This window comes from Festucalex cinctus, chromosome 9, assembly GCF_051991245.1.
Source record: "Festucalex cinctus isolate MCC-2025b chromosome 9, RoL_Fcin_1.0, whole genome shotgun sequence".
Lineage (NCBI taxonomy): Eukaryota > Metazoa > Chordata > Actinopteri > Syngnathiformes > Syngnathidae > Festucalex > Festucalex cinctus.
Window position 1 is genome coordinate 7527519 of NC_135419.1, and position 23499 is coordinate 7551017.

The following is a 23499-nucleotide window of genomic DNA, read 5'->3' on the forward strand; positions in this document are numbered from 1 at the left end:
CAAGGGGAAAAAATAAATAAATAAAAAAATCTCTAAAACAAAACACTTGATTTACTTTTTAATGGAGATCTGCAACAAAACAACGTCTAATATGTTGAACACATTATAATAAAAATAATAGATATAGTAGTTTATTACGTTTCTAAAAGGACAATACAATCCATATTTTTAAACACATCAAGTGATTACTTGTTAGAGTTGGAGAGTGATTTTAACATAGCATCTCAGGGATATCAGGGATTTGGGACCCCGTGATACAATATCACTTTGAGGTCTGCCACTTTAATGCCACCAATTGAAAATAGTATTCATAAATATTATTTACAGGCCCCTGCATGGCAGCTATGGGGACTTGCTGTATAAAAGGGTCACTATATGGCACCCCAGATTTGAAACAAATAAAATATCTCACTGCTGTTTTTACCCCCCAAGATCAATACAAACTGAACAAACCACTGCATAAAACAACGTATTTATCTTTCGAACAAATGCTCAACATCAGAAATATCACAATAGCTCACCATGCAACAAGTTTGAGCCTGTTGCACCACAAGGTTATTTTGCAAATTCGCTAGAGCAAAATAGAGGAAATACTTTGTATTGAAAACTGAAAAACGGGGAAATCAAACTTATGGAAGGATCGTGTTTGTGTATTTGTGATGTTTGTTTTTAAATATTGATAAGGCCAGAATGTAACCCCTGAGGTGTTTGACCCACCCAGTAGGCTACACAAGCTTCAACTTGTCGCCAAAGCATCACAATATTTGAGAGAAGTATTTATGAAGCAAAGTCATGCAGGTTATCAATCTTACGAGCTGTCAAACGAAGACAAGTCAAGCAATGAAGAAATCAAGTTGATCTCAAAAAAAGGTGGTTATGATGGAAAATAGTAAATTAAGTAAGAAGAAACATGTGATTGAGTAGTCACTAATCAGGTGAATAATCTGATTTTCAACAGCTGGCATAAACTCTAACAGACTAAAAGCAGTAATGATGAATGCCTTTGAGGAACAATAAAGCAGACAAAGTAAAATGGGACTTTTGATCATACCTCAGGAGAATCTTCAGCATCACCAAACATCTCATCAAAGTCACTCGGACTTTTCCTCATAGTCTGATCAGCAGGCAGCGTGTTGTCATTGTAAGAAGAAACAAACTTAAAGTCGCTGGTTCTGGAACCTGTTGTCAAGTAGGCGTCATAGTTGTAGGTGCTGCGTAAAGTTCCTGTGCCGTCAACATCTGCGTAATTAGGAGGGAGATACGCGCTGGGGATGGCAACTGCTCCATCAAACAACAGTCTGGGCTTTCTCCTGCGACAAAACCTCACACCCAGGACGATGATGATGAAGGTCAGGAAGAAGGTGGACACGGACACCAGGGCGATGATCAGGTAAGAGGTCACTTTGGAATTCTTGTCGTCATAAGAAATGTCCTTCAGTTCTGGCACCTCAGCCAAGTTATCCGAAATCAGTAAATACATGGAGCAGGTGGCAGAGAGAGGGGGCTGTCCGTTATCTTTCACGGCCACAATCAGGTTCTGTTTCATGCTGTCAGACTCCGAAATGTCCCGCTGGGTCCTGATCTCTCCACTGTGGAGACCAATGGTGAAAAGTCCCGGATCTGTGGACTTGACAATATGATAGGACAGCCAGGCGTTCTGTCCAGAGTCGGCGTCCACCGCTATCACTTTGGACACCACAGAGCCTCCGTGTGCAGCTTTGGGGACCAGCTCGGTCATGAAGGAGTTGCCCTCCGGGGCGGGGTACAGTATCTGAGGAGAGTTGTCATTCACGTCCGATATGTACACACTGACGCTCACGTTGCTGCTCAGCGGAGGAGAACCGTTGTCTCTGGCCATCACGTGGACTTGAAAACTCCTCAAGTGTTCGTAATCAAACGACCTGACGGCGTGGATCACCCCCGTGTCTCCGTTAACAGACACGTAGGAGGACACCGGGGCACCGTTCACCTCAGCGGGTAACAGAGAGTAAATTACGGTGCCGTTCTGTCTCCAGTCGGGGTCTCGAGCACTAACAGAACATAAAGTGGAGCCAGCTTTGTTATTTTCACTCACATATGCACTGTAGGACTGTTCCCCAAATACAGGTGGGTTGTCATTAATGTCGCCTACAGACAAGTGAACACTTTTGGAGGAGGACAGAGGAGGAGAGCCTTCATCAGTGGCACTGATTGTAATGTTATAGTCTGAAACTAGTTCCCGATCAAGAAGTCCAGTAGTCACCAGAGAATAATAGTTTTTAATAGAAGGAACTAATTTAAAGGGGACATTTTGTTGAATTGAGCAGCGCACCTTTCCATTATTCTCAGAGTCTCTGTCCTGCACATTAATGATGCCCACCTCAGTACCAGTTGGCACATTTTCTGCAACTGAATTAGACAGTGACTTTAAATTTATCACAGGGGCATTGTCATTTACGTCAATGATGGAAATAATCACATTTGCATAAGAGGTTAAACCTAGCCCATCTTTGGCTTTCACGCGTAATTCATATGATGTGCTAGATTCATAATCAACATTGCCAATTATAGCTATTACACCCGCTTTCCGATCAATGTTGAATAACTTCTTCACGTGTTCTGTAACATGTCCGAAATCATAACTCACATCCCCATTTACACCTTCATCAGCATCAGTTGCACTCACAGTAATCACTATTGTATCTGGAGGAGAGTTTTCAGGCAGACTGGCTTTATAAACGGCCTGGCTGAACACAGGGGCGTTATCATTAGCATCCAGCACTGTGACGTGTATGACTGCTGTACCTGATTTCTGAGGAGAGCCACCATCAAAAGCAGTGAGAAGCAAATTAATTTCCCGGTGCTGTTCTCGGTCAAGTTCTTTCTCAAGAACCAGCTCTACTGTGCTATCAGTGACAGCCAAAACGAAATTATCATTATTTTTAAGGATGTACTGCTGCACTGAATTTTGCCCTATATCCGCATCATGCGCTTCTTCTATCACAAAACGAGCTCCTTTGACGGCTGATTCCTGTATTTCCAAATTAATTAAGTCATCATTAAACACTGGCGCATTATCGTTTATATCTTGAACGTGAAGATTAATTCGATGAAGCTCCAGTGGATTCTCCAGGACAGCCTCATATTTTACAACACACGAAGCCTTGTCGTCACAAAGCCCCTCTCTGTCAATTCTGTCCGCAACAATCAGATCCCCATTTCTCACGTTTAGATCACAGTAACGTTTTCCGCTCCCGTCCGCGTCGATGCGCGCTTTCCTGCTGGACAGCGCGCTCGCCTCCAATCCGAGCTCCTTGGCTAAATTCCCGATAACCGATCCTCTTTTCATCTCCTCGGGAAAGGAAAAGCTCACGTCTCCATGTGAGGAATGAAATAAAATGGAAAGCAAAAAGAAGCAAAAGGTGTGCGATGGAAAAAAAGACATTTTAGAATCCATCATGGTCGCCTTCCGAACGAGCTCGAGAACAATGTGGTCTACAAAATCAAGCACGTCAGTCCACAAATGAAAAAGGGCGTTCAACAATTCAAAGGCTGGTCTATTGCGCCACCGTGAGTACAATTTGTTGTCGAGAAAGACTGTATTTCTTCAAACAAAAACTAAACATAAGAACATTTCAGTTGCAAAACGTTTTAGTTTAAAAAAACAAAAAAACAAAAGTAGCTTTAAAAAAACAGCATATATAGCTTATAGCTAAATAAAGCATTTTCTTGCAGGGAATAATTTATCTAGAAAGCAAGTTAAAAGAATATTACTTGTTTGGAGCGAAATAAATGCATGCTTTTATAATTGATGATGTTCCATTACTTATATTGACCTGTTATGACAAATTAAATGAATCTCTAAATAATAATAGCAATAATAATAACAATAATAATAACAATAATAATAATAAGTGAGGTCTTTCAATGCACTATACTAAAAATTAAAATCACTCAAAATAGAATCTAATTTCGACCATTTGATCCTAATAACAATAATAATAATAATAATAATAATAATAATAATATACCGGCAATAATAATAATAATAATAATTATTATTATTATTATTATTATTATTATTACGTGAGTTTTTAGTGCACTACAACAGATCAAAATCACTCAAAATAGAATCAAATATGTCAAATATGGCGACAATTAGATTCTATTTTTGAGTGATTTTATGCTGATATATTGCATTAAAAACACGTGAAAAAAAGATTGTTATTATTGTTGTTGTTGTTGTTGTTACAAGCGATGACCAAAAGAGTCACATTAAAAAAATACACCATTACACAAATTGTGGCATTAATTAAATCGAATTCGTGTGAATGAAATACATGTCACTAACTTATTAAAATACCAATCAACTTTATTATTTTTATTTTATTCTATTTTATTTTCGAAACAGCTAAGAATATCGTCCATCCGTTACTGAAGCGCAGCTGCAGGTCTGCTCTGAGTGTGCCGGAGTAGTTGCGTAGTGCGCAAGTGCGAACTTCTTCAGTCAAATAGGCAAAAGCCTACCGCCTCTGCAGGTGCAGGTGCAGGGCAAGTTTAGGTTTTTAGGATTCTGTCTGGCACCTTGCGTGCTGATCCGTTTTAGGGCTAGCTGGACCGGTCTTAGCGCTTACTCCGAGCAGCTATATCAGTCGAATGTATTTGCATTGACTTTATTTGCAGGTCAACCGATGAGGCGTGAGCATCACTGACTTGGAAAGAGACTTTTTTTTTTTTTTTTTTTTTTTTTTTTTATTCGATATGTTTTTTTGTTTTTTTTAAACTACTGTGTATATATATATATATATATATATATATATATATATATATATATATATATATATATATATATATATATCACATTTAATTGCACATTCATGTATTTAATTCCAATTTTAATTATGACACATAATAATTGTCGATGGTATATGCAATTGTGTATTAATATAAATGAAAACCATTTTTTGCTAATTATTTAAAACACATTGAAAGTTGGAAAAACAACTGGAGGCTTATAGATTTATATTGTTTATAGAAAAAAAAATGTTAGCAATACAATAGCAAGTATATTTTACACCCAACCTAATGAAAAAATAAAAGGCTACCACAAGACTATAAAATAGTTTTCGACGAGGGAAATGATGTGAACTGAACAACTCACTACATGAAACAACATATGTATCTGCTTCGAAACTATCTTGCATTAGAACTATTCTAAATGAAACTCCACACTTTGAATTGTTCATCAGAAGAACGTGCATTAGCCTGAATAAAACAGTAAATTTAGCATATTTTGCAGATATACAGCAAAAATCTGAAATACAAGGAAGTCAATAAAATCATGAACATGGAAGCAAAACTTACTTGAAAACTGCACATGTGATTGCAATGTGTTGAAATGTTATTGATAAAGAGAGACTGCAATACATGTCACAGTTTTTCAGGCTAAATAAAGAATCTAACAACAACAACAACAACAACAACAATCTCTCAGCTTCAGCTGCATGCAGAGTTCGGCAAACTCAAACATTGGCCCCAAACAACACAATAAAACACTTGAGCAGCCCATCCAAAAGTCAGTTCGTATCAAAGCTATCCAACAGGATGACCCTGAAACGGTATGTGTGGACTTAAGGTGAGAACAAATGAGAGCAAGAGAAGAGCATAACTGAAAATATAAATGTACGGGCGACCTAAAGTAGATGATGCTATAGGAAACAAAAACTGAATACGGAAGACAACATTGGAGACTGAAAAGTTGCTGAAGACCTAATGATACAAGTCATGAAAACGTTTTATAGAAGGAATATTAAATTCAAGAGGGATAGATAAAGAATATACACAAATAAAATAAGTAAACATTATTTTAAACGCTTTTCCCGCTACCAAATAAAGTGTTACAGTTTAGTGTTGGTGTAAAATATAATGCATCTGTTGATTCAGGATCTGAATATTGCAAACTAATGTTCAAAATACAAGCAGATATTTGAAACCAATATGAAGTTAAATACATTGAAAAGTGGGTATAATTGATTAAAAACATGTGTCAAGATACCATAATGTGTAATGCGAGGATACAACAGGTGATTAGCAAATCTATTGAAAAAAAATCAACATCAACAACTCCAGTGCAATCAAATCTTTTAAGACCTGACCTACGACAACAAGTAAAGCTATTGAAAAATCCAGAGGCAAATGTTGGTCCCATGTAAGAGGAACAATAGTAAATGAATTTGGATTGAGTAGCAACCAATCCGGGATGCCGTCTGCCTGAACAGGATACACCTTGTAAAAGATTAACGATTGTTAACAACTACTACTTGTTCCAAATGCTGAAACAAAGACCAAATGAACAAGCACGTCTTTGGGAAACAACAAGTAAAACAAAATTAAATAGACTTATTTCCTACCTCTGGAGAGCTGTGAGCATCTCCAAACATCTCATCAAAGTCACTTGGACTTTTCCTGAGAGTCTGGTCAGCAGGCAGCGTGTTGTCATTGTAAGACGAAACAAACTTAAAGTCGCTGGTTCTGGAACCTGTTGTCAAGTAGGCGTCATAGTTGTAGGTGCTGCGTAAAGTTCCTGTGCCGTCCACATCTGCGTAATTAGGAGGGAGATACGCGCTGGGGATGGCAACTGCTCCATCAAACAACAGTCTGGGCTTTCTCCTGCGACAAAACCTCACACCCAGGACGATGATGATGAAGGTCAGGAAGAAGGTGGACACGGACACCAGGGCGATGATCAGGTAAGAGGTCACTTTGGAATTCTTGTCGTCATAAGAAATGTCCTTCAGTTCTGGCACCTCAGCCAAGTTATCCGAAATCAGTAAATACATGGAGCAGGTGGCAGAGAGAGGGGGCTGTCCGTTATCTTTCACGGCCACAATCAGGTTCTGTTTCATGCTGTCAGACTCCGAAATGTCCCGCTGGGTCCTGATCTCTCCACTGTGGAGACCAATGGTGAAAAGTCCCGGATCTGTGGACTTGACAATATGATAGGACAGCCAGGCGTTCTGTCCAGAGTCGGCGTCCACCGCTATCACTTTGGACACCACAGAGCCTCCGTGTGCAGCTTTGGGGACCAGCTCGGTCATGAATGAGTTGCCCTCCGGGGCGGGGTACAGTATCTGAGGAGAGTTGTCATTCACGTCCGATATGTACACACTGACGCTCACGTTGCTGCTCAGCGGAGGAGAACCGTTGTCTCTGGCCATCACGTGGACTTGAAAACTCCTCAAGTGTTCGTAATCAAACGACCTGACGGCGTGGATCACCCCCGTGTCTCCGTTAACAGACACGTAGGAGGACACCGGGGCACCGTTCACCTCAGCGGGTAAGAGAGAGTACATTACGGTGCCGTTCTGTCTCCAGTCGGGGTCTCGAGCACTAACAGAGCATAAAGTGGAGCCAGCTTTGTTATTTTCACTCACATATGCGCTGTAGGACTGTTCCTCAAACACAGGTGGGTTGTCGTTGATGTCTCCTACAGACAAGTGGACATTTTTGGAGGAGGACAGAGGAGGAGAGCCCTCATCAGTGGCACTGATTGTGATGTTGTAATCTGACACTAGTTCACGGTCCAATTGTCCAGTAGTCACTAGTGAATAATAGTTTTTAATAGAAGGAACTAATTTAAAGGGGACATTTTGTTGGATGGAGCAACGCACCTGTCCATTCTGCTCAGAATCTCTGTCCTGCACATTAACGATGCCCACCTCTGTACCAGGTGACACATTCTCTGATACTGGATTAAACAATGACTTTAGCTGTATTACTGGGTAATTATCATTTGTATCAACAACTTCAACAATTAAAGTAGAATAAGAAATTAATCCCAGACCATCCTTCGCGCTTATTTGCATTTCATATGATGTTACTTTCTCATAATCAACAACACCAGCCACTTTGACCTCACCAGTTTTGGGGTGTAAAGTAAATACATTACTTTTATCAACAGAAGAATGGTCAAATGCATATGTAATTTCACTATTTAATCCTTCATCTGCATCACTTGCACTTAATGTTATCACCAAAGTATCAGCAGGAGAGTTTTCAGGCAGACTGGCTTTATAAACTGCCTGACTGAATACAGGTACATTATCATTAGCATCCAGCACAGTGACGTGTATGACTACTGTTCCTGATCTCTGAGGAGAGCCGCCATCATTTGCAGTCAGCAAGAGCATGATGTCATTTTTATCTTCTCGATCTAATTCTTTGTCCAAAACCAATTCACAGTACTTTCGTCCCCCTGGTTTAGTATTTACATTTAATTTGAAATTGTCATTCTGCTGTAAAGTGTAGCTTTGAACAGCATTTTCTCCGATGTCACCATCGTGTGCTTCTCCAAGAAGAAAACGTTCCCCCTTGTCTGCCGATTCCCGAATTTCTAATTTGAGCGAATCTTCATTAAACTGTGGTGAATTATCATTGATATCCAGTACACGGATACTAACACGATGTAGCTCTAGTGGGTTTTCCAATACTAGTTCCTGTTTTAATACACAGGATGCCTTTTTGCCACAAAGATCTTCTCTGTCAATCCTCTCCTGAACAATCAAGTCACCCGTGTTAAGGTTGATGCCGCAGTGTTGCACGTCGCCATCCTCTGGATCAATGCGCGGTTTGCGAGCAAATAGCTGGCCCACATTTAGTCCCAATTCCTTAGCAATATTCCCGATTACAGATCCACGTTTCATTTCCTCCGGGACAGAATAGCTCACGTCTCCATTGATGATGTGGAGGAAAAAGAAAAGAAAAACGAGGCCGTGGCAGCAAGGCGAAAATATTTTCTTCCCCATTGCATCACAAAGAAAATAAATCAAAAGATGAACAGCAATATTAATATTATCTCCTCGGATATCCACGGTTTTTTACGCCGAAGTCCTGTTCTCAAGCGTCTAGACCGCGCAGAGCTACCACAATAAAATCTGGCTTGTGTGTGGTTGTAAATGGGTGTGAAATTCAAGACCGTTTTTTCATGAGAGCATACTGACATCTAGAGTATATTTTTCGCCATAACACCTAGAAACAAAACAAAGTTACTGTAAATAGTCATGGACAGATTTTTCATGGTCGCTCATTTATCTAAGTAGATTTTTAAAAAGTGGATATCAAAATTAAAGCGTAAGATCTCTAATAACAAAATGTATGAAAATTTATAATACTATTTAAAAAAATAGATAAATATTATGTAATATGTAACAAGGGCACAGTTTGAAATATAGTGTCAGTTTTAACCCAGCAATATAATTTCAGCACCATGGACGGAGGTGAAACCAGTGACTACAAATGAGCCACAAATGCTTCAAATATGCCCTGACACAACCAGCATAAGACTTCTGAACAAATTGACCCCCTGAACTACCAATCATCAAAACTGGCATCACTTCAACATTTTCAGCTAAGATAAAAACAACAGACAAAGGTTAGCTTCCTCACGGAAGGAACTTCAACAACTTAACCCTGAGCAAAATGCCTCAATACATTTCCTAAGTATAAACAGCACTTGTCACAAATACCTTTTTATAAAATCAAACATGCACCACAAGAAGTTTCATGGATGCTTTTTCACATTAAGTGCCACATTTTGTGTGTGCAAAATAACATAACCATGCAGGCCCCAAAATAGTTTCTAAAATGATCCGTCCAATCTGCTTAAGATATGATACAAAATAAGATACACTAAAGAAAAATGGGGACACTTTTTGTAAGAAAAGACTGGAAAAAAATTACAAACACATGTCAAAAAGTGAATTAGTTATGTGCTTTATAGTGATTCTACTTGCTCATCCATTTACATAGGGCTACCCTACTTATATGCTTCTAATAATATAAAAAATAAAAAATCATGCTCACATACTGTAGCTTTGTCATGCCACCATTTTACTCATGTAGATGTGGTGTGTGATCAAAAGTACGAGAAGGTCTTGAGTTCAGTGTGTTTTTTGTCTGCTGGAAAGTGAATTTACAAGTTTGGTATGGTTGTTTATCATTAAGCTCCGCAATCAGGTCATCATGTTGCTGATTACATTAATTTTGACGCAGCTCATTTAGAAAACTAAAATTGGAAAAAAATGTACACAATAAAATAAAACAAAGACATTTTCTATAGTTGCAACTAGATAGCATCACAATATTGTTATGTTGTGATGCAGGGAAATGTTTCATTATCTTTTGTGTGAAAGCAAAACCAAATAATAGATGACATCACTGTCATCTTAGAGAGCGACTAAAAATGTGTAATATGGGAATGATATGTGGCATTTCTTTTCTTTTGTGTGCCTTTTATTTCAGATAACCTTTATTACCTTACCTAATGGGACTCGTAAAAGTAATCTTTAAAAAAAAAAAAACATCCAGAAGAAAAGTGCCACATGCATGAATTACCAGCATACACATGGACGAGCTTTAATGTGAATTACTGTCATAATTTATGGCAATAAATATGACTGCATAAATCATGATATAGATCAAACCATGGCAATTAAAGACACTTCATGCAGGAAACCTTCTTGACATGAAGAACTTCAACTGAAGTTAATAAAAGTGTATATGCAACTATTGTGCTGACAGCATGAACACATTCAACATGATTTACACTCAAATCCAGTCCGATGCTACCAGTATGTGTCAAATTTAGGAATGACCCTCCACTGTGAAAACAATGGAAACATTCAATACTTTGAAAAGTTGAATGAAGACAACATGTCTGTCCAGATGCAATAGAAATATCAAAATACAGACTATAATTGACCCATCAAATTATTTAAATAATTGTCCTCATAACAAGTATGATTCACACATTGCTTATGTTCTTTCTGACCAATAATATAAGTAAGCTTAGATTAGTAAAGGTGCCTACCTCCAAGGGGTCGAAAGAATCACGAAGCTCATCAACAAAGTCACTTGGACTTTTCCTGATAGTCTGGTCAGCAGGCAGCGTGTTGTCATTGTAAGAAGACACAAACTTAAAGTCGCTGGTTCTGGAACCTGTTGTCAAGTAGGCGTCATAGTTGTAGGTGCTGCGTAAAGTTCCTGTGCCGTCAACATCTGCGTAATTAGGAGGGAGATACGCGCTGGGGATGGCAACTGCTCCATCAAACAACAGTCTGGGCTTTCTCCTGCGACAAAACCTCACACCCAGGACGATGATGATGAAGGTCAGGAAGAAGGTGGACACGGACACCAGGGCGATGATCAGGTAAGAGGTCACTTTGGAATTCTTGTCGTCATAAGAAATGTCCTTCAGTTCTGGCACCTCAGCCAAGTTATCCGAAATCAGTAAATACATGGAGCAGGTGGCAGAGAGAGGGGGCTGTCCGTTATCTTTCACGGCCACAATCAGGTTCTGTTTCATGCTGTCAGACTCCGAAATGTCCCGCTGGGTCCTGATCTCTCCACTGTGGAGACCAATGGTGAAAAGTCCCGGATCTGTGGACTTGACAATATGATAGGACAGCCAGGCGTTCTGTCCAGAGTCGGCGTCCACCGCTATCACTTTGGACACCACAGAGCCTCCGTGTGCAGCTTTGGGGACCAGCTCGGTCATGAAGGAGTTGCCCTCCGGGGCGGGGTACAGTATCTGAGGAGAGTTGTCATTCACGTCCGATATGTACACACTGACGCTCACGTTGCTGCTCAGCGGAGGAGAACCGTTGTCTCTGGCCATCACGTGGACTTGAAAACTCCTCAAGTGTTCGTAATCAAACGACCTGACGGCGTGGATCACCCCCGTGTCTCCGTTAACAGACACGTAGGAGGACACCGGGGCACCGTTAACCTCAGCGGGTAACAGGGAGTAAATCACGGTGCCGTTCTGTCTCCAGTCAGGGTCTCGAGCACTAACAGAACATAAAGTGGAGCCGGCTTTGTTATTTTCACTCACATATGCACTGTAGGACTGTTCCTCAAACACAGGTGGGTTGTCGTTGATGTCTCCTACAGACAAGTGAACACTTTTGGAGGAGGACAGAGGAGGAGAGCCCTCGTCGGTGGCACTGATTGTAATGTTGTAATCTGACACAAGTTCACGGTCAAGTTGTCCAGTAGTCACCAGAGAATAATAGTTTTTAATAGAAGGAACTAACTTGAAGGGGACATTTTGCTGAATGGAGCAGCGCACCTGTCCATTCATTTCAGAGTCTTTGTCCTGCACATTAATAATGCCCACCTCAGTACCAGTTGGCACATTCTCTGCAACTGGATTAGTCAGTGATTCCAGATGAATCACCGGAGCATTATCATTCACATCAGTGATCGAAATAACAACTTTGGCATATGTTGACAATCCTAGTCCATCTTTTGCCTTCACACGAATTTCATATGATGTGCTCGATTCATAGTCAACAGTGCCAATCACAGATATAGCTCCCATTTTACGATCAATACTGAATAACTTCTTCACATCTTCTGTAACATGTCCAAAATCATAACTCACATCCCCATTTACACCTTCATCACCATCAGTAGCACTAACATTAATCACTATTGTATCTGGGGGAGAGTCTTCAGGCAGACTGGCTTTATAAACAGCGTGACTGAACACAGGGGCGTTATCATTAGCATCAAGGACTGTGACGTGTATGACTGCTGTACCTGATTTCTGAGGAGATCCGCCATCTAATGCTGTGAGAAGCAAATTCATCTCACTTTGCTTTTCACGGTCTAGTTCTTTGTCAAGAACAAGCTCTATTGTGTTACCACTGACAGACAAAACAAAATTATCATTTTTCTTTAGGATGTACTGCTGAACTGAATTTTGTCCTACATCAGCATCGTGGGCCTCCTCCAACACAAAACGAGCTCCTTTGTCGGCTGACTCCCTAATCTCCAAATCAATTATGCCATCATTAAACACCGGTGCATTATCATTTATATCTTGAATGTGCAGATTAATCCGATGAAGCTCCAGTGGATGCTGCAACACAACCTCATGTTTCAGGACACACGACGCCTTGTCACCACAAAGCCCCTCTCTGTCAATCCTGTCGGCCACAAGCAGCTCGCCATTTCTCACGTTTAGGTCACAGTAACGTTTTCCGCTCCCGTCCGCGTCGATGCGCGCTTTTCTGCTGGACAGCGCGCTCGCCTCCAATCCGAGCTCCTTGGCTAAATTTCCAATCACCGATCCTCGTTTCATCTCCTCTGGAAAGGAAAAGCTCACGTCTCCATGTGAGGAATGAAACAAAAGGAGGAGGAAATAAAATGTGCGCTCGTGAAACGGAGCGCACCGAGACGCCATCGTTAAAAGGATCCGTTCTGAAGATGTGGACAGTTCCAAAATGTAACCGTACACGTAACAAGAACGACAATTGCGTGTTGTCCTCCCTGCAAACAAAAAGCTTGTACGGCCAAAACGCCCTACCACAAAAGAGAGAGAGAGAAAGACTGATTATTTCAAGGCTGGTCTATACCGCCATCTTCAGTCGATTTGCACTATCACACTTACAAAAAAAAAGTTGCAAACTCTCATGGTTTTCACAAACAGGAAACACTGGAAATTGTTTATCAATATTGAGGAAATTATGTGCATTATAGGCAATATTCAAATCTGTAAATACAACCGATCTCTTATTTTGACATGAAAAAAAACATATTGTCATCTAATTTAAACCATGGCCCAAAAAAAGTATTTCAATACTTTGTTTACAATATGGTATAGGGCTAATATTTTATTTTCACTAATCATGAACTTTAACTTGTACAGGGACTTTAGAGAAGATATTTTTTTTTCATCAGATGTGCTTGCTCGGACGTTTCTATATTTCCATCCAGTCAAAATCATTCGTGTTGGTCAAGCCCTCTCTCCAGCTTGAACAAATTAGGCCTATTTGTCAACTGGCTGTTATTGGACAAGGTCTGAGCAGGCCAAAGTTCAAAAGTTCAAAAGACATGGCTGATGATAGCAGCAGGCTAGGCTACCAACAAAAATACCAACAACAGAGTGCTATAACGATTCTGATCTTTACATATCACGTGTTGGAGGACGGATCATCTAAAACTTTTCAGAACTCCAACTCACGAGGACCAGGAGTGAGGAAGACACCAGTTTGTAAAAGTAGCTCACTGTCGATAAAATGTTGGCAATCCCTGGTATACTGTAGCATCCAGCACTTGTGTTGAAGCACTTTTAATGGCACGTGACTATTTTTTTTTTTATCCCTAGAAAAAATATAGACTGTTTTTCTATCTGTTACAGTTACATCCATCCATCCATTTTTTGACCGCTTATTCCTCCCTCACAAGGGTCGCGGTGTTCCAGTTACATTTCCAGACAAAACAAATAATAAACTACTTTATTGCAATAGAAACTCATTATGAGTTTTTCTATGAATGAAAACAGGAGCGAAACGAGAGCATGGTAGCTGGCTGCATGCTTGTAGGCGATGCATAGGTAATGGCAGCTAACCTCATTTTCACTCTTAAAGCGACATAATAGAATAAATTCCAGTGACTTTCTACAACAAGAAGACTATTGATACTCTGGAAAAAAAGGTTTCACTAGTATGATGTGAAACCTATTCCAATGCAATGCAAAAGCCATCATAATCTCAGGGTCAGTCACAAGAAATAACACACAGCTTCTCTTCGTACAATTTCAAAGAATATTCTCCAACACGTGGATTAAAAACATGCAAAAGTCACAAACACCTTTCCTAACTGTTCCACCCAAGATAGAAATGTGTGATGATGTCAGATATTGAAGGCGGTTACGATGAAATACCAAAAAGTAAAAGGGGTGGCAACTGGAAAAATATAACTTTTTAAAAATCATGACATGTCCTTGTCAGATTAAAACACACAGTGACCATCTGGATAACCAAGTCAGTCAAACTTGGATTTAATCAAAAAATGATGCACCAAATTGACTATTATTTTTTTATTTATAAACAAAATGTCAAAAAAGCTAAATATTATGAAACCAAAGTAAATTAAGCAAATTAATCAGTCCAACAACTTGTGAAACAATTTTTGGCGTGAACGAACAACAAAGGGTGACCCTTGCTCATACCTCAGGAGAACTTTCAGCATCTCCAAACATCTCATCAAAGTCGGCAGGACTTTTCTTCAGAGTCTGGTCAGCAGGCAGCGTGTTGTCATTGTAAGAAGACACAAATTTGAAGTCGCTGGTTCTGGAACCTGTTGTCAAGTAGGCGTCATAGTTGTAGGTGCTGCGTAAAGTTCCTGTGCCGTCAACATCTGCGTAATTAGGAGGGAGATACGCGCTGGGGATGGCAACTGCTCCATCAAACAACAGTCTGGGCTTTCTCCTGCGACAAAACCTCACACCCAGGACGATGATGATGAAGGTCAGGAAGAAGGTGGACACGGACACCAGGGCGATGATCAGGTAAGAGGTCACTTTGGAATTCTTGTCGTCATAAGAAATGTCCTTCAGTTCTGGCACCTCAGCCAAGTTATCCGAAATCAGTAAATACATGGAGCAGGTGGCAGAGAGAGGGGGCTGTCCGTTATCTTTCACGGCCACAATCAGGTTCTGTTTCATGCTGTCAGACTCCGAAATGTCCCGCTGGGTCCTGATCTCTCCACTGTGGAGACCAATGGTGAAAAGTCCCGGATCTGTGGACTTGACAATATGATAGGACAGCCAGGCGTTCTGTCCAGAGTCGGCGTCCACCGCTATCACTTTGGACACCACAGAGCCTCCGTGTGCAGCTTTGGGGACCAGCTCGGTCATGAAGGAGTTGCCCTCCGGGGCGGGGTACAGTATCTGAGGAGAGTTGTCATTCACGTCCGATATGTACACACTGACGCTCACGTTGCTGCTCAGCGGAGGAGAACCGTTGTCTCTGGCCATCACGTGGACTTGAAAACTCCTCAAGTGTTCGTAATCAAACGACCTGACGGCGTGGATCACCCCCGTGTCTCCGTTAACAGACACGTAGGAGGACACCGGGGCACCGTTCACCTCAGCGGGTAACAGGGAGTAAATTACGGTGCCGTTCTGTCTCCAGTCGGGGTCTTGAGCACTAACTGAGCATAAAGTGGAGCCAGCTTTGTTATTTTCACTCACAAATGCGCTGTAGGACTGTTCCTCAAACACAGGTGGGTTGTCGTTGATGTCTCCTACAGACAAGTGAACACTTTTGGAGGAGGACAGAGGAGGAGATCCCTCGTCGGTGGCACTGATTGTGATGTTGTAATCTGACACTAGTTCACGGTCAAGTTGTCCAGTAGTCACCAGAGAATAATAGTTTTTAATAGAAGGAACTAATTTAAAGGGGACATTTTGTTGGATGGAGCAGCGCACCTTTCCATTCTGTTCAGAGTCTCTGTCCTGTACATTAACGATGCCGACTTCTGTACCAGGTGACACATTCTCTGATACTGGATTGGACAGTGATTTTAGTTGTATTATAGGGGAGTTATCATTTGTGTCAATCACATCAATAATTAAAGAAGAATAAGAAATTAATCCTAGGCCATCAACGGCACTAATTTGCACTTCATGTGATGTTACTTTCTCATAATCAACAACACCAGCCACTCTCACTTCCCCAGTTTTGGGGTGTAAAGTAAATATATTACTATTGTCATCAGAAACATGGTCAAATGCATATGTAATTTCGCTATTTATTCCTTCATCTACATCACTTGCACTCACAATGATTACCAAAGTATCAAGGGGAGAGTTTTCAGGCAGACTGGCTTTGTAAACGGCCTCACTGAACAATGGGGCGTTATCATTAGCATCCAGCACAGTGACGTGTATGACTACTGTTCCTGATCTCTGAGGAGAGCCGCCATCATATGCGGTCAACAAAAGCATGATGACATTTTTATCTTCTCTGTCCAATTCTTTGTCGAGGACCAATTCACAATACTTCCGTCCCCCTTGTTTAGCATTTACATTTAATTTGAAATGATCATTCTCCTGCAAAGTGTAGCTTTGAACTGAATTTTCTCCGATGTCTGCATCATGTGCTTCTCTCACAAGAAAACGCTCCCCCTTGTCCGCCGATTCCTGAATTTCTAATTTTAGAGCGTCTTCGTTAAACTGTGGAGAGTTATCATTAATATCTACAACGCGGATACTAATACGATGCAGCTGTAAAGGATTTTCCAGTACAAGCTCTTGTTTTAAAACACACGACGCCTTTTTGCCACAAAGCCCCTCTCTGTCAATCCTCTCCTGAACAATCAAGTCACCCGTGTTGAGGTTGATACCGCAGTGCTGCACGTTGCCATCCTCTGGATCAATGCGTGCTTTGCGAGCAGAAAACTGACCCAAATCAAGTCCCAAATCCTTGGCGATATTCCCGATGACAGATCCACGTTTCATTTCCTCTGGGATAGAATAACTCACGTCTCCATTGATGGTGTGAAGGAAAAGAAAAACAAGGCAGTATCCGGAAATCGCAAATCCTCGGCTCTCCATTGCAAAGCCAATAAACTAAACTCACTTTTGCACCAGATAAATAAAAACATCAATATAATATTCACGGCTGGCGTATTCCAGCGCAGTTTTGTCATGCGTCTCGAGCAGAGCTACACAATGAAAATCCGGGTTGGGTGTCAAGAGGGAATTTCAATATATTTTGTTTATGAGGTCATACTGACACCTAGAGTACGTTTCTTGACATAACACCTACTAAAAAAAAAATACTGTAAGTTTATCACACCCCTGTTATGGGCGTTTAAGTTTTGCATGAGCGTTCTTTTAACAAATAGAGATGTTCTTTTGAAGTATAATTGATATAGGTGCCAAGATAAAATGTTAATAGAATATAAAAATAAACTAATGTAAAATACTGTTTATCACATAAAATATACAAACTGGACATAATTGTTTTCTAACAAGGGAGAAGTGACAATGAAGCATGGCAAGTGTTCCAGACAAGTCCTCCACGTGAAACTTATTTCAGCACCATGGCCAGAGAACAGGGCTCCTAAAAAATCACGCATCGAGGATTAAAACTAGAGCTCAAATAAACATGAGTGCAAGCCAAGGTACTTTATGAACAAGGCAGTTAGCCAACCAGGAACCATATGAAATATTGCATCTCAACCAGAAGACATTGATGGTCCCATTGCAGATGGATAAAGGACAAAGTTATGATTCCTCCTTTTGGGAGACATCCTCACATTTCCTGTAATGCATGCGTATAAACTACTCTCTATTTAAAAAATAAAAATAAAACAATTAAATAAACATGAGTGCAAGCCAAGGTACTTTCCGAATAAGGCAGTTAGCCAACCAGGAACCATATGAAATATTGCATCTCAACGAGAAGACATTTGATTGCCCCATTGCGAATGGAAAAAGGACAAAGTTATGATTCCTCCTTTTGGGAGACATCCTCACATTTCCCTGTGGCTTTGTAATGCATGCGTATAACTACTCTCTATCAAAATAATAATAATAATAAAATAAAATAAACACAAAACATATTTTTTGCAATTCCTCACATTAATTGAGTCACATGGTCTCTCAAGTGTAAATGATTTATAAACAAGCCCACGTTTCTGAAGTAGTTTCCCCACTACATTTAACAAAATAAAAATACTTTTAAACCAAATGATATTGACAAACACATTTTCAATTATAAATTCAATCAGTTTTCAGTGAATACTGTACTGAATGCATGCAACTTAAATTTTCAACATGTAATACAATCCAATTTAAACGGTGATATTGGTTGTCGGATAAGCCCAAAATTCTGACCCCTCAAAGCATGTTCAATGCATATGAATTTGCCCCTGCACACAAAGCAATGCTCATCAAAGTATGCTTGGAGGATTTTGGTGTGGAGGAGAGCACTCACCACGACCAAGCAAAGACCATTCGGAAAAAAAGTCAACGTATCGTTTGAGCCACACTCTCTCTCAGGCCAAATGTCAGTCACCTCTGACCTCACAGAAGACATTTGTACGGAGAAACTCGCTGCACATTACCTTTCATTTTCATTTAATATTAATGTCAAGCCAGATGCTTTGGTGTGTTGGGGGGAAACAAACTAAGCCAAAGTTAAACCAATATGTATCATTTTGCCTCGGAACCCATATTTAACTTGATTTTTTTTTTAACTGTCAACATTATGCTTGGGTCACTGTGTGATGTGATTATTACAGAACAATGAAGAGAACAACCATCCTTCCGATATTTATATTGTTCAGTCATGCTTCATGGAGCAGGAACCAGCCCCAGCTGACTTTGGGCAACAGGCACATGAAGCCAAAGAAGCATTCAGACATATCACCATCGTGGGAATTGATCAAACTGACTAGATGATGGAACCATCTTGGTAAAACAAAAAATGTCCAAGACCTAGCTGTTCAAACACTGACAAAATAAGAGATTTAAACTTAAAGGACATCTAAGGGACAAGGATACCATTTGTGCTGAGAGACTGGCTTAGCATGATTATTAATGGCTAGGGAATCAGAATGGAGAAGCACATTTGTGCAGGGAAGTTATTTCAATACAAATAGTGCAAATGGACAACAACAAAATGTTTGCTGAAAAATGAGAATGCATTAATGATAGTGCCTACCTCTAAAGGGTCAAAAGAATCCTGAAGCTCATCAACAAAGTCACTTGGGCTTTTCCTCAGAGTTTGGTCAGCAGGCAGCGTGTTGTCATTGTAAGAAGACACAAACTTAAAGTCGCTGGTTCTGGAACCTGTTGTCAAGTAGGCGTCATAGTTGTAGGTGCTGCGTAAAGTTCCTGTGCCGTCAACATCTGCGTAATTAGGAGGGAGATACGCGCTGGGGATGGCAACTGCTCCATCAAACAACAGTCTGGGCTTTCTCCTGCGACAAAACCTCACACCCAGGACGATGATGATGAAGGTCAGGAAGAAGGTGGACACGGACACCAGGGCGATGATCAGGTAAGAGGTCACTTTGGAATTCTTGTCGTCATAAGAAATGTCCTTCAGTTCTGGCACCTCAGCCAAGTTATCCGAAATCAGTAAATACATGGAGCAGGTGGCAGAGAGAGGGGGCTGTCCGTTATCTTTCACGGCCACAATCAGGTTCTGTTTCATGCTGTCAGACTCGGAAATGTCCCGCTGGGTCCTGATCTCTCCACTGTGGAGACCAATGGTGAAAAGTCCCGGATCTGTGGACTTGACAATATGATAGGACAGCCAGGCGTTCTGTCCAGAGTCGGCGTCCACCGCTATCACTTTGGACACCACAGAGCCTCCGTGTGCAGCTTTGGGGACCAGCTCGGTCATGAAGGAGTTGCCCTCCGGGGCGGGGTACAGTATCTGAGGAGAGTTGTCATTCACGTCCGATATGTACACACTGACGCTCACGTTGCTGCTCAGCGGAGGAGAACCGTTGTCTCTGGCCATCACGTGGACTTGAAAACTCCTCAAGTGTTCGTAATCAAACGACCTGACGGCGTGGATCACCCCCGTGTCTCCATTAACAGACACGTAGGAGGACACCGGGGCACCGTTCACCTCAACGGGTAACAGAGAGTAAATCACGGTGCCGTTCTGTCTCCAGTCGGGGTCTCGAGCACTAACAGAACATAAAGTGGAGCCAGCTTTGTTATTTTCACTCACATATGCGCTGTAGGACTGTTCCTCAAACACAGGTGGGTTGTCGTTGATGTCTCCTACAGATAAGTGAACACTTTTGGAGGAGGACAGAGGAGGAGAGCCTTCGTCAGTGGCACTGATTGTAAAGTTGTAATCTGACACTAGTTCACGGTCAAGTTGGCCAGTGGTTACTAAAGAATAATAATTTTTAATTGAAGGAACTAACTTGAACGGGACATTTTGTTGAATGGAGCAGTGGACTAGCCCGTTTTTCTCAGAGTCTCTGTCCTGCACATTAATGATGCCCACCTCAGTACCAGGTGACACATTCTCAGCTACTGAATTAGACAGTGACTTTACGTAAATAACTGGGGTGTTGTCATTTGTGTCAATAATTTCAATAATTAGGGTTGCATATGAGGCTAACCCCAGACCATCTTTGGCACTTATCTGCATTTCGTATGATGAATCTCTTTCATAATCTATAGAACCTGCCACTTTGACCTCTCCTGTTTTAGGACTGAGAGAAAACACTTGATGGTCATCGACATGATCAAATCCATAAAAAACATCCCCATTTATTCCATCATCGGGGTCAGTGGCACTCAGTGTTATCACCAAAGTATCAAGAGGAGAGTTTTCAGGCAGACTAGCTTTATAGACTGTCTGACTAAACACAGGTGCATTATCATTAGCGTCCAGCACAGTGATGAGTATTCGCACTGTACCGGATCTCTGAGGGGACCCGCCATCATATGCGGTCAGCAGGAGTATAATTTCGTTTTGGTTCTCTCTGTCTAATTCTTTTTCTAAGACTAACTCGCCATATTTTCGTCCAGTACCCTTCGTTTTGACATTTAATGAGAAGTGTTCATTTTTCTGAAGGGAGTAGCCCTGAACAGCATTCTCACCAATGTCTGCATCATGGGCCTCATCCAAGGGAAAATGTGCACCTTTGTCCGCAGATTCACGTATTTCCAATTTCAGCAATTCTTCCTTAAATTGCGGTGAATTATCATTAATGTCTTGAACGCGAATATTAATACGGTGCAGTTCAAGGGGGTTTTCCAGAACAATGTCCTGTTTGAGCACACACGACGGCTTTTTTGCACACAGCCCTTCTCTGTCGATCCTCTCCTGGACAAGCAAGTCTCCGGTGTTGAGATTAATTCCGCAGCATTTCACGTTGCTATCTTCCGTGTCGATGCGGGCCTTGCGAGCAGCGAGCCTACCGGATTCGAGCCCCAGATCCTTCGCAATGTTGCCGATTATAGATCCACGTTTCATCTCCTCTGCAACAGAATAGCTCACATCCCCGCGGACGGAATGGAGGACGAGAAATACAAAAGCAAGTCCAGAACGTAGAGCCATTCTTCCGTGTCCAGTTCAAGAGAGCGTTCGCTCAATATCAAATCCACTTGTTCAAAATATATTTGATTTTAATTATTTATTCACAGCAGTCATACAAGAAACTGCTGCGGAAAACACCAGCACAAAACAGGATGAGGCGGCGATTTCATTAACAAAGAAAGGGAGTGAACATATTTTCCAGTCTGTTGGTGCATACTGACACCAAGAGTATTAGTTGTGCTATAACAATGCCTGGCTTTATATATATGTATATATTGCAAAATAATAATAATAATAATAATAATAATAATAATAATAATAATAATAATAATAATAATAATAATAATAATAATAATAATAATAAATTTCCTAAAAAAATCATATCTTTGTGTATTTTTCATACGGGATTTATCTTGATATACCTTAATGCAATTAATAAAAACACTGACAAAAATAAAGGGAATTGCAATAAAATATTGAAATTGCATTATTATTATTATTATTATTATTATTATTATTATTATTATTATTATTATTATTATTATTATTATTATTATTATCAGCAGCAGCATCATCATCATCATTATTATTATATTATTGTTATAATAATAATATATTAATAATAATAATAGTAATTATAATTATAATAATAATAATAATGGTAATAATAATAATGATAATAATACCAATTATCATTATTATTATTATTATTGTTATTAATATTATTATTATTATTATGCCGTTACTACCGAAACTATTAATTTAATCAATATAATCATCGTCATCATCATCATCTTGCACCATCTGTATCAAACTGGAAATAAAAACTGTCTCCTCTCCGCTCCAACGGAATGAACAATTGGTTCCACTGTTTAAAGATAAAATTAAGTAACATATATTAAAAAAACATTTAATGTGGTGCTTGTAGTCAATTAAACTGCCAAATTCTTATTAATCCGGGTCAGCCTAGCCTTCATTTAAGAGTGAAAAACAAATATCAAACAATAAGACTTTTGACCGATAATAATAATAATAATAATAATAATAATAATAATAATAATAATAATAATAATCATAACAATAACAATAACAATAACAATAACAATAACAATAACAATAACAATAACAATAACAATAACAATAATAATAATAATAATAATAATAATAATAATAATGGGATTGGCTGGCCACCAGTTCAGGGTGTACCCCAACTGCCTGTAGCCAACTGGGATGCTCCAGCACCCCCGCGACGCTTGTGAGGAATAAGCGGTTAATAAAATGGAAGGATACTACGACTAATAATAAAATATTAATAATACTAATAATAATAATAATTATAATAATAATAATAATGCTAATAATAATAATAATAATAATAATAATAATAATAATAATAATAGTAATTATTATTATTATTATTATTATTAGTAGTAGTAGCAGTAGTAGTAGTAGTAGTAGTATTAACTAAAGACAAGACTACTGTGGGAAAAGCAAGAAGCGGAACTGACACTGATATTAACCCAAGCACGATTCAGGTGTACGGTAAATTAAACGGAAAAGTTAAGCATGAACAGTTTGCCCGTTTTCTCATTCCGAAATCATGGCAGAGTGTATATATTGAAAACAACTAAATATTGATTTGAAACAAGGA

At 40.0% G+C, this 23499-nt stretch overlaps 1 protein-coding gene across 20 annotated transcripts in view; it reads right to left on the reverse strand.

Moving 5' to 3' along the window:
* Positions 1 to 23499, reverse strand: part of LOC144025487 (protocadherin gamma-A12-like) — a 223696-nt gene that overhangs the window by 164777 nt on the left and 35420 nt on the right. Inside the window, exon 1 of one of the 20 annotated variants that reach the window (XM_077531584.1) lies at positions 19500 to 21990. The exons of 14 other annotated variants lie outside the window; for them this stretch is intronic. In XM_077531584.1, the coding sequence (XP_077387710.1) occupies positions 19500 to 21869 (2370 nt within the window). In that variant the 5' untranslated portion in view covers positions 21870 to 21990. Of the gene's footprint in view, positions 1 to 1051; positions 3462 to 6389; positions 8891 to 10846; positions 13255 to 14995; positions 17485 to 19499; positions 21991 to 23499 lie in introns of those variants that run through there. 5 more of the 20 variants (XM_077531574.1, XM_077531580.1, XM_077531594.1 and 2 more) reach the window with 5 other exon arrangements.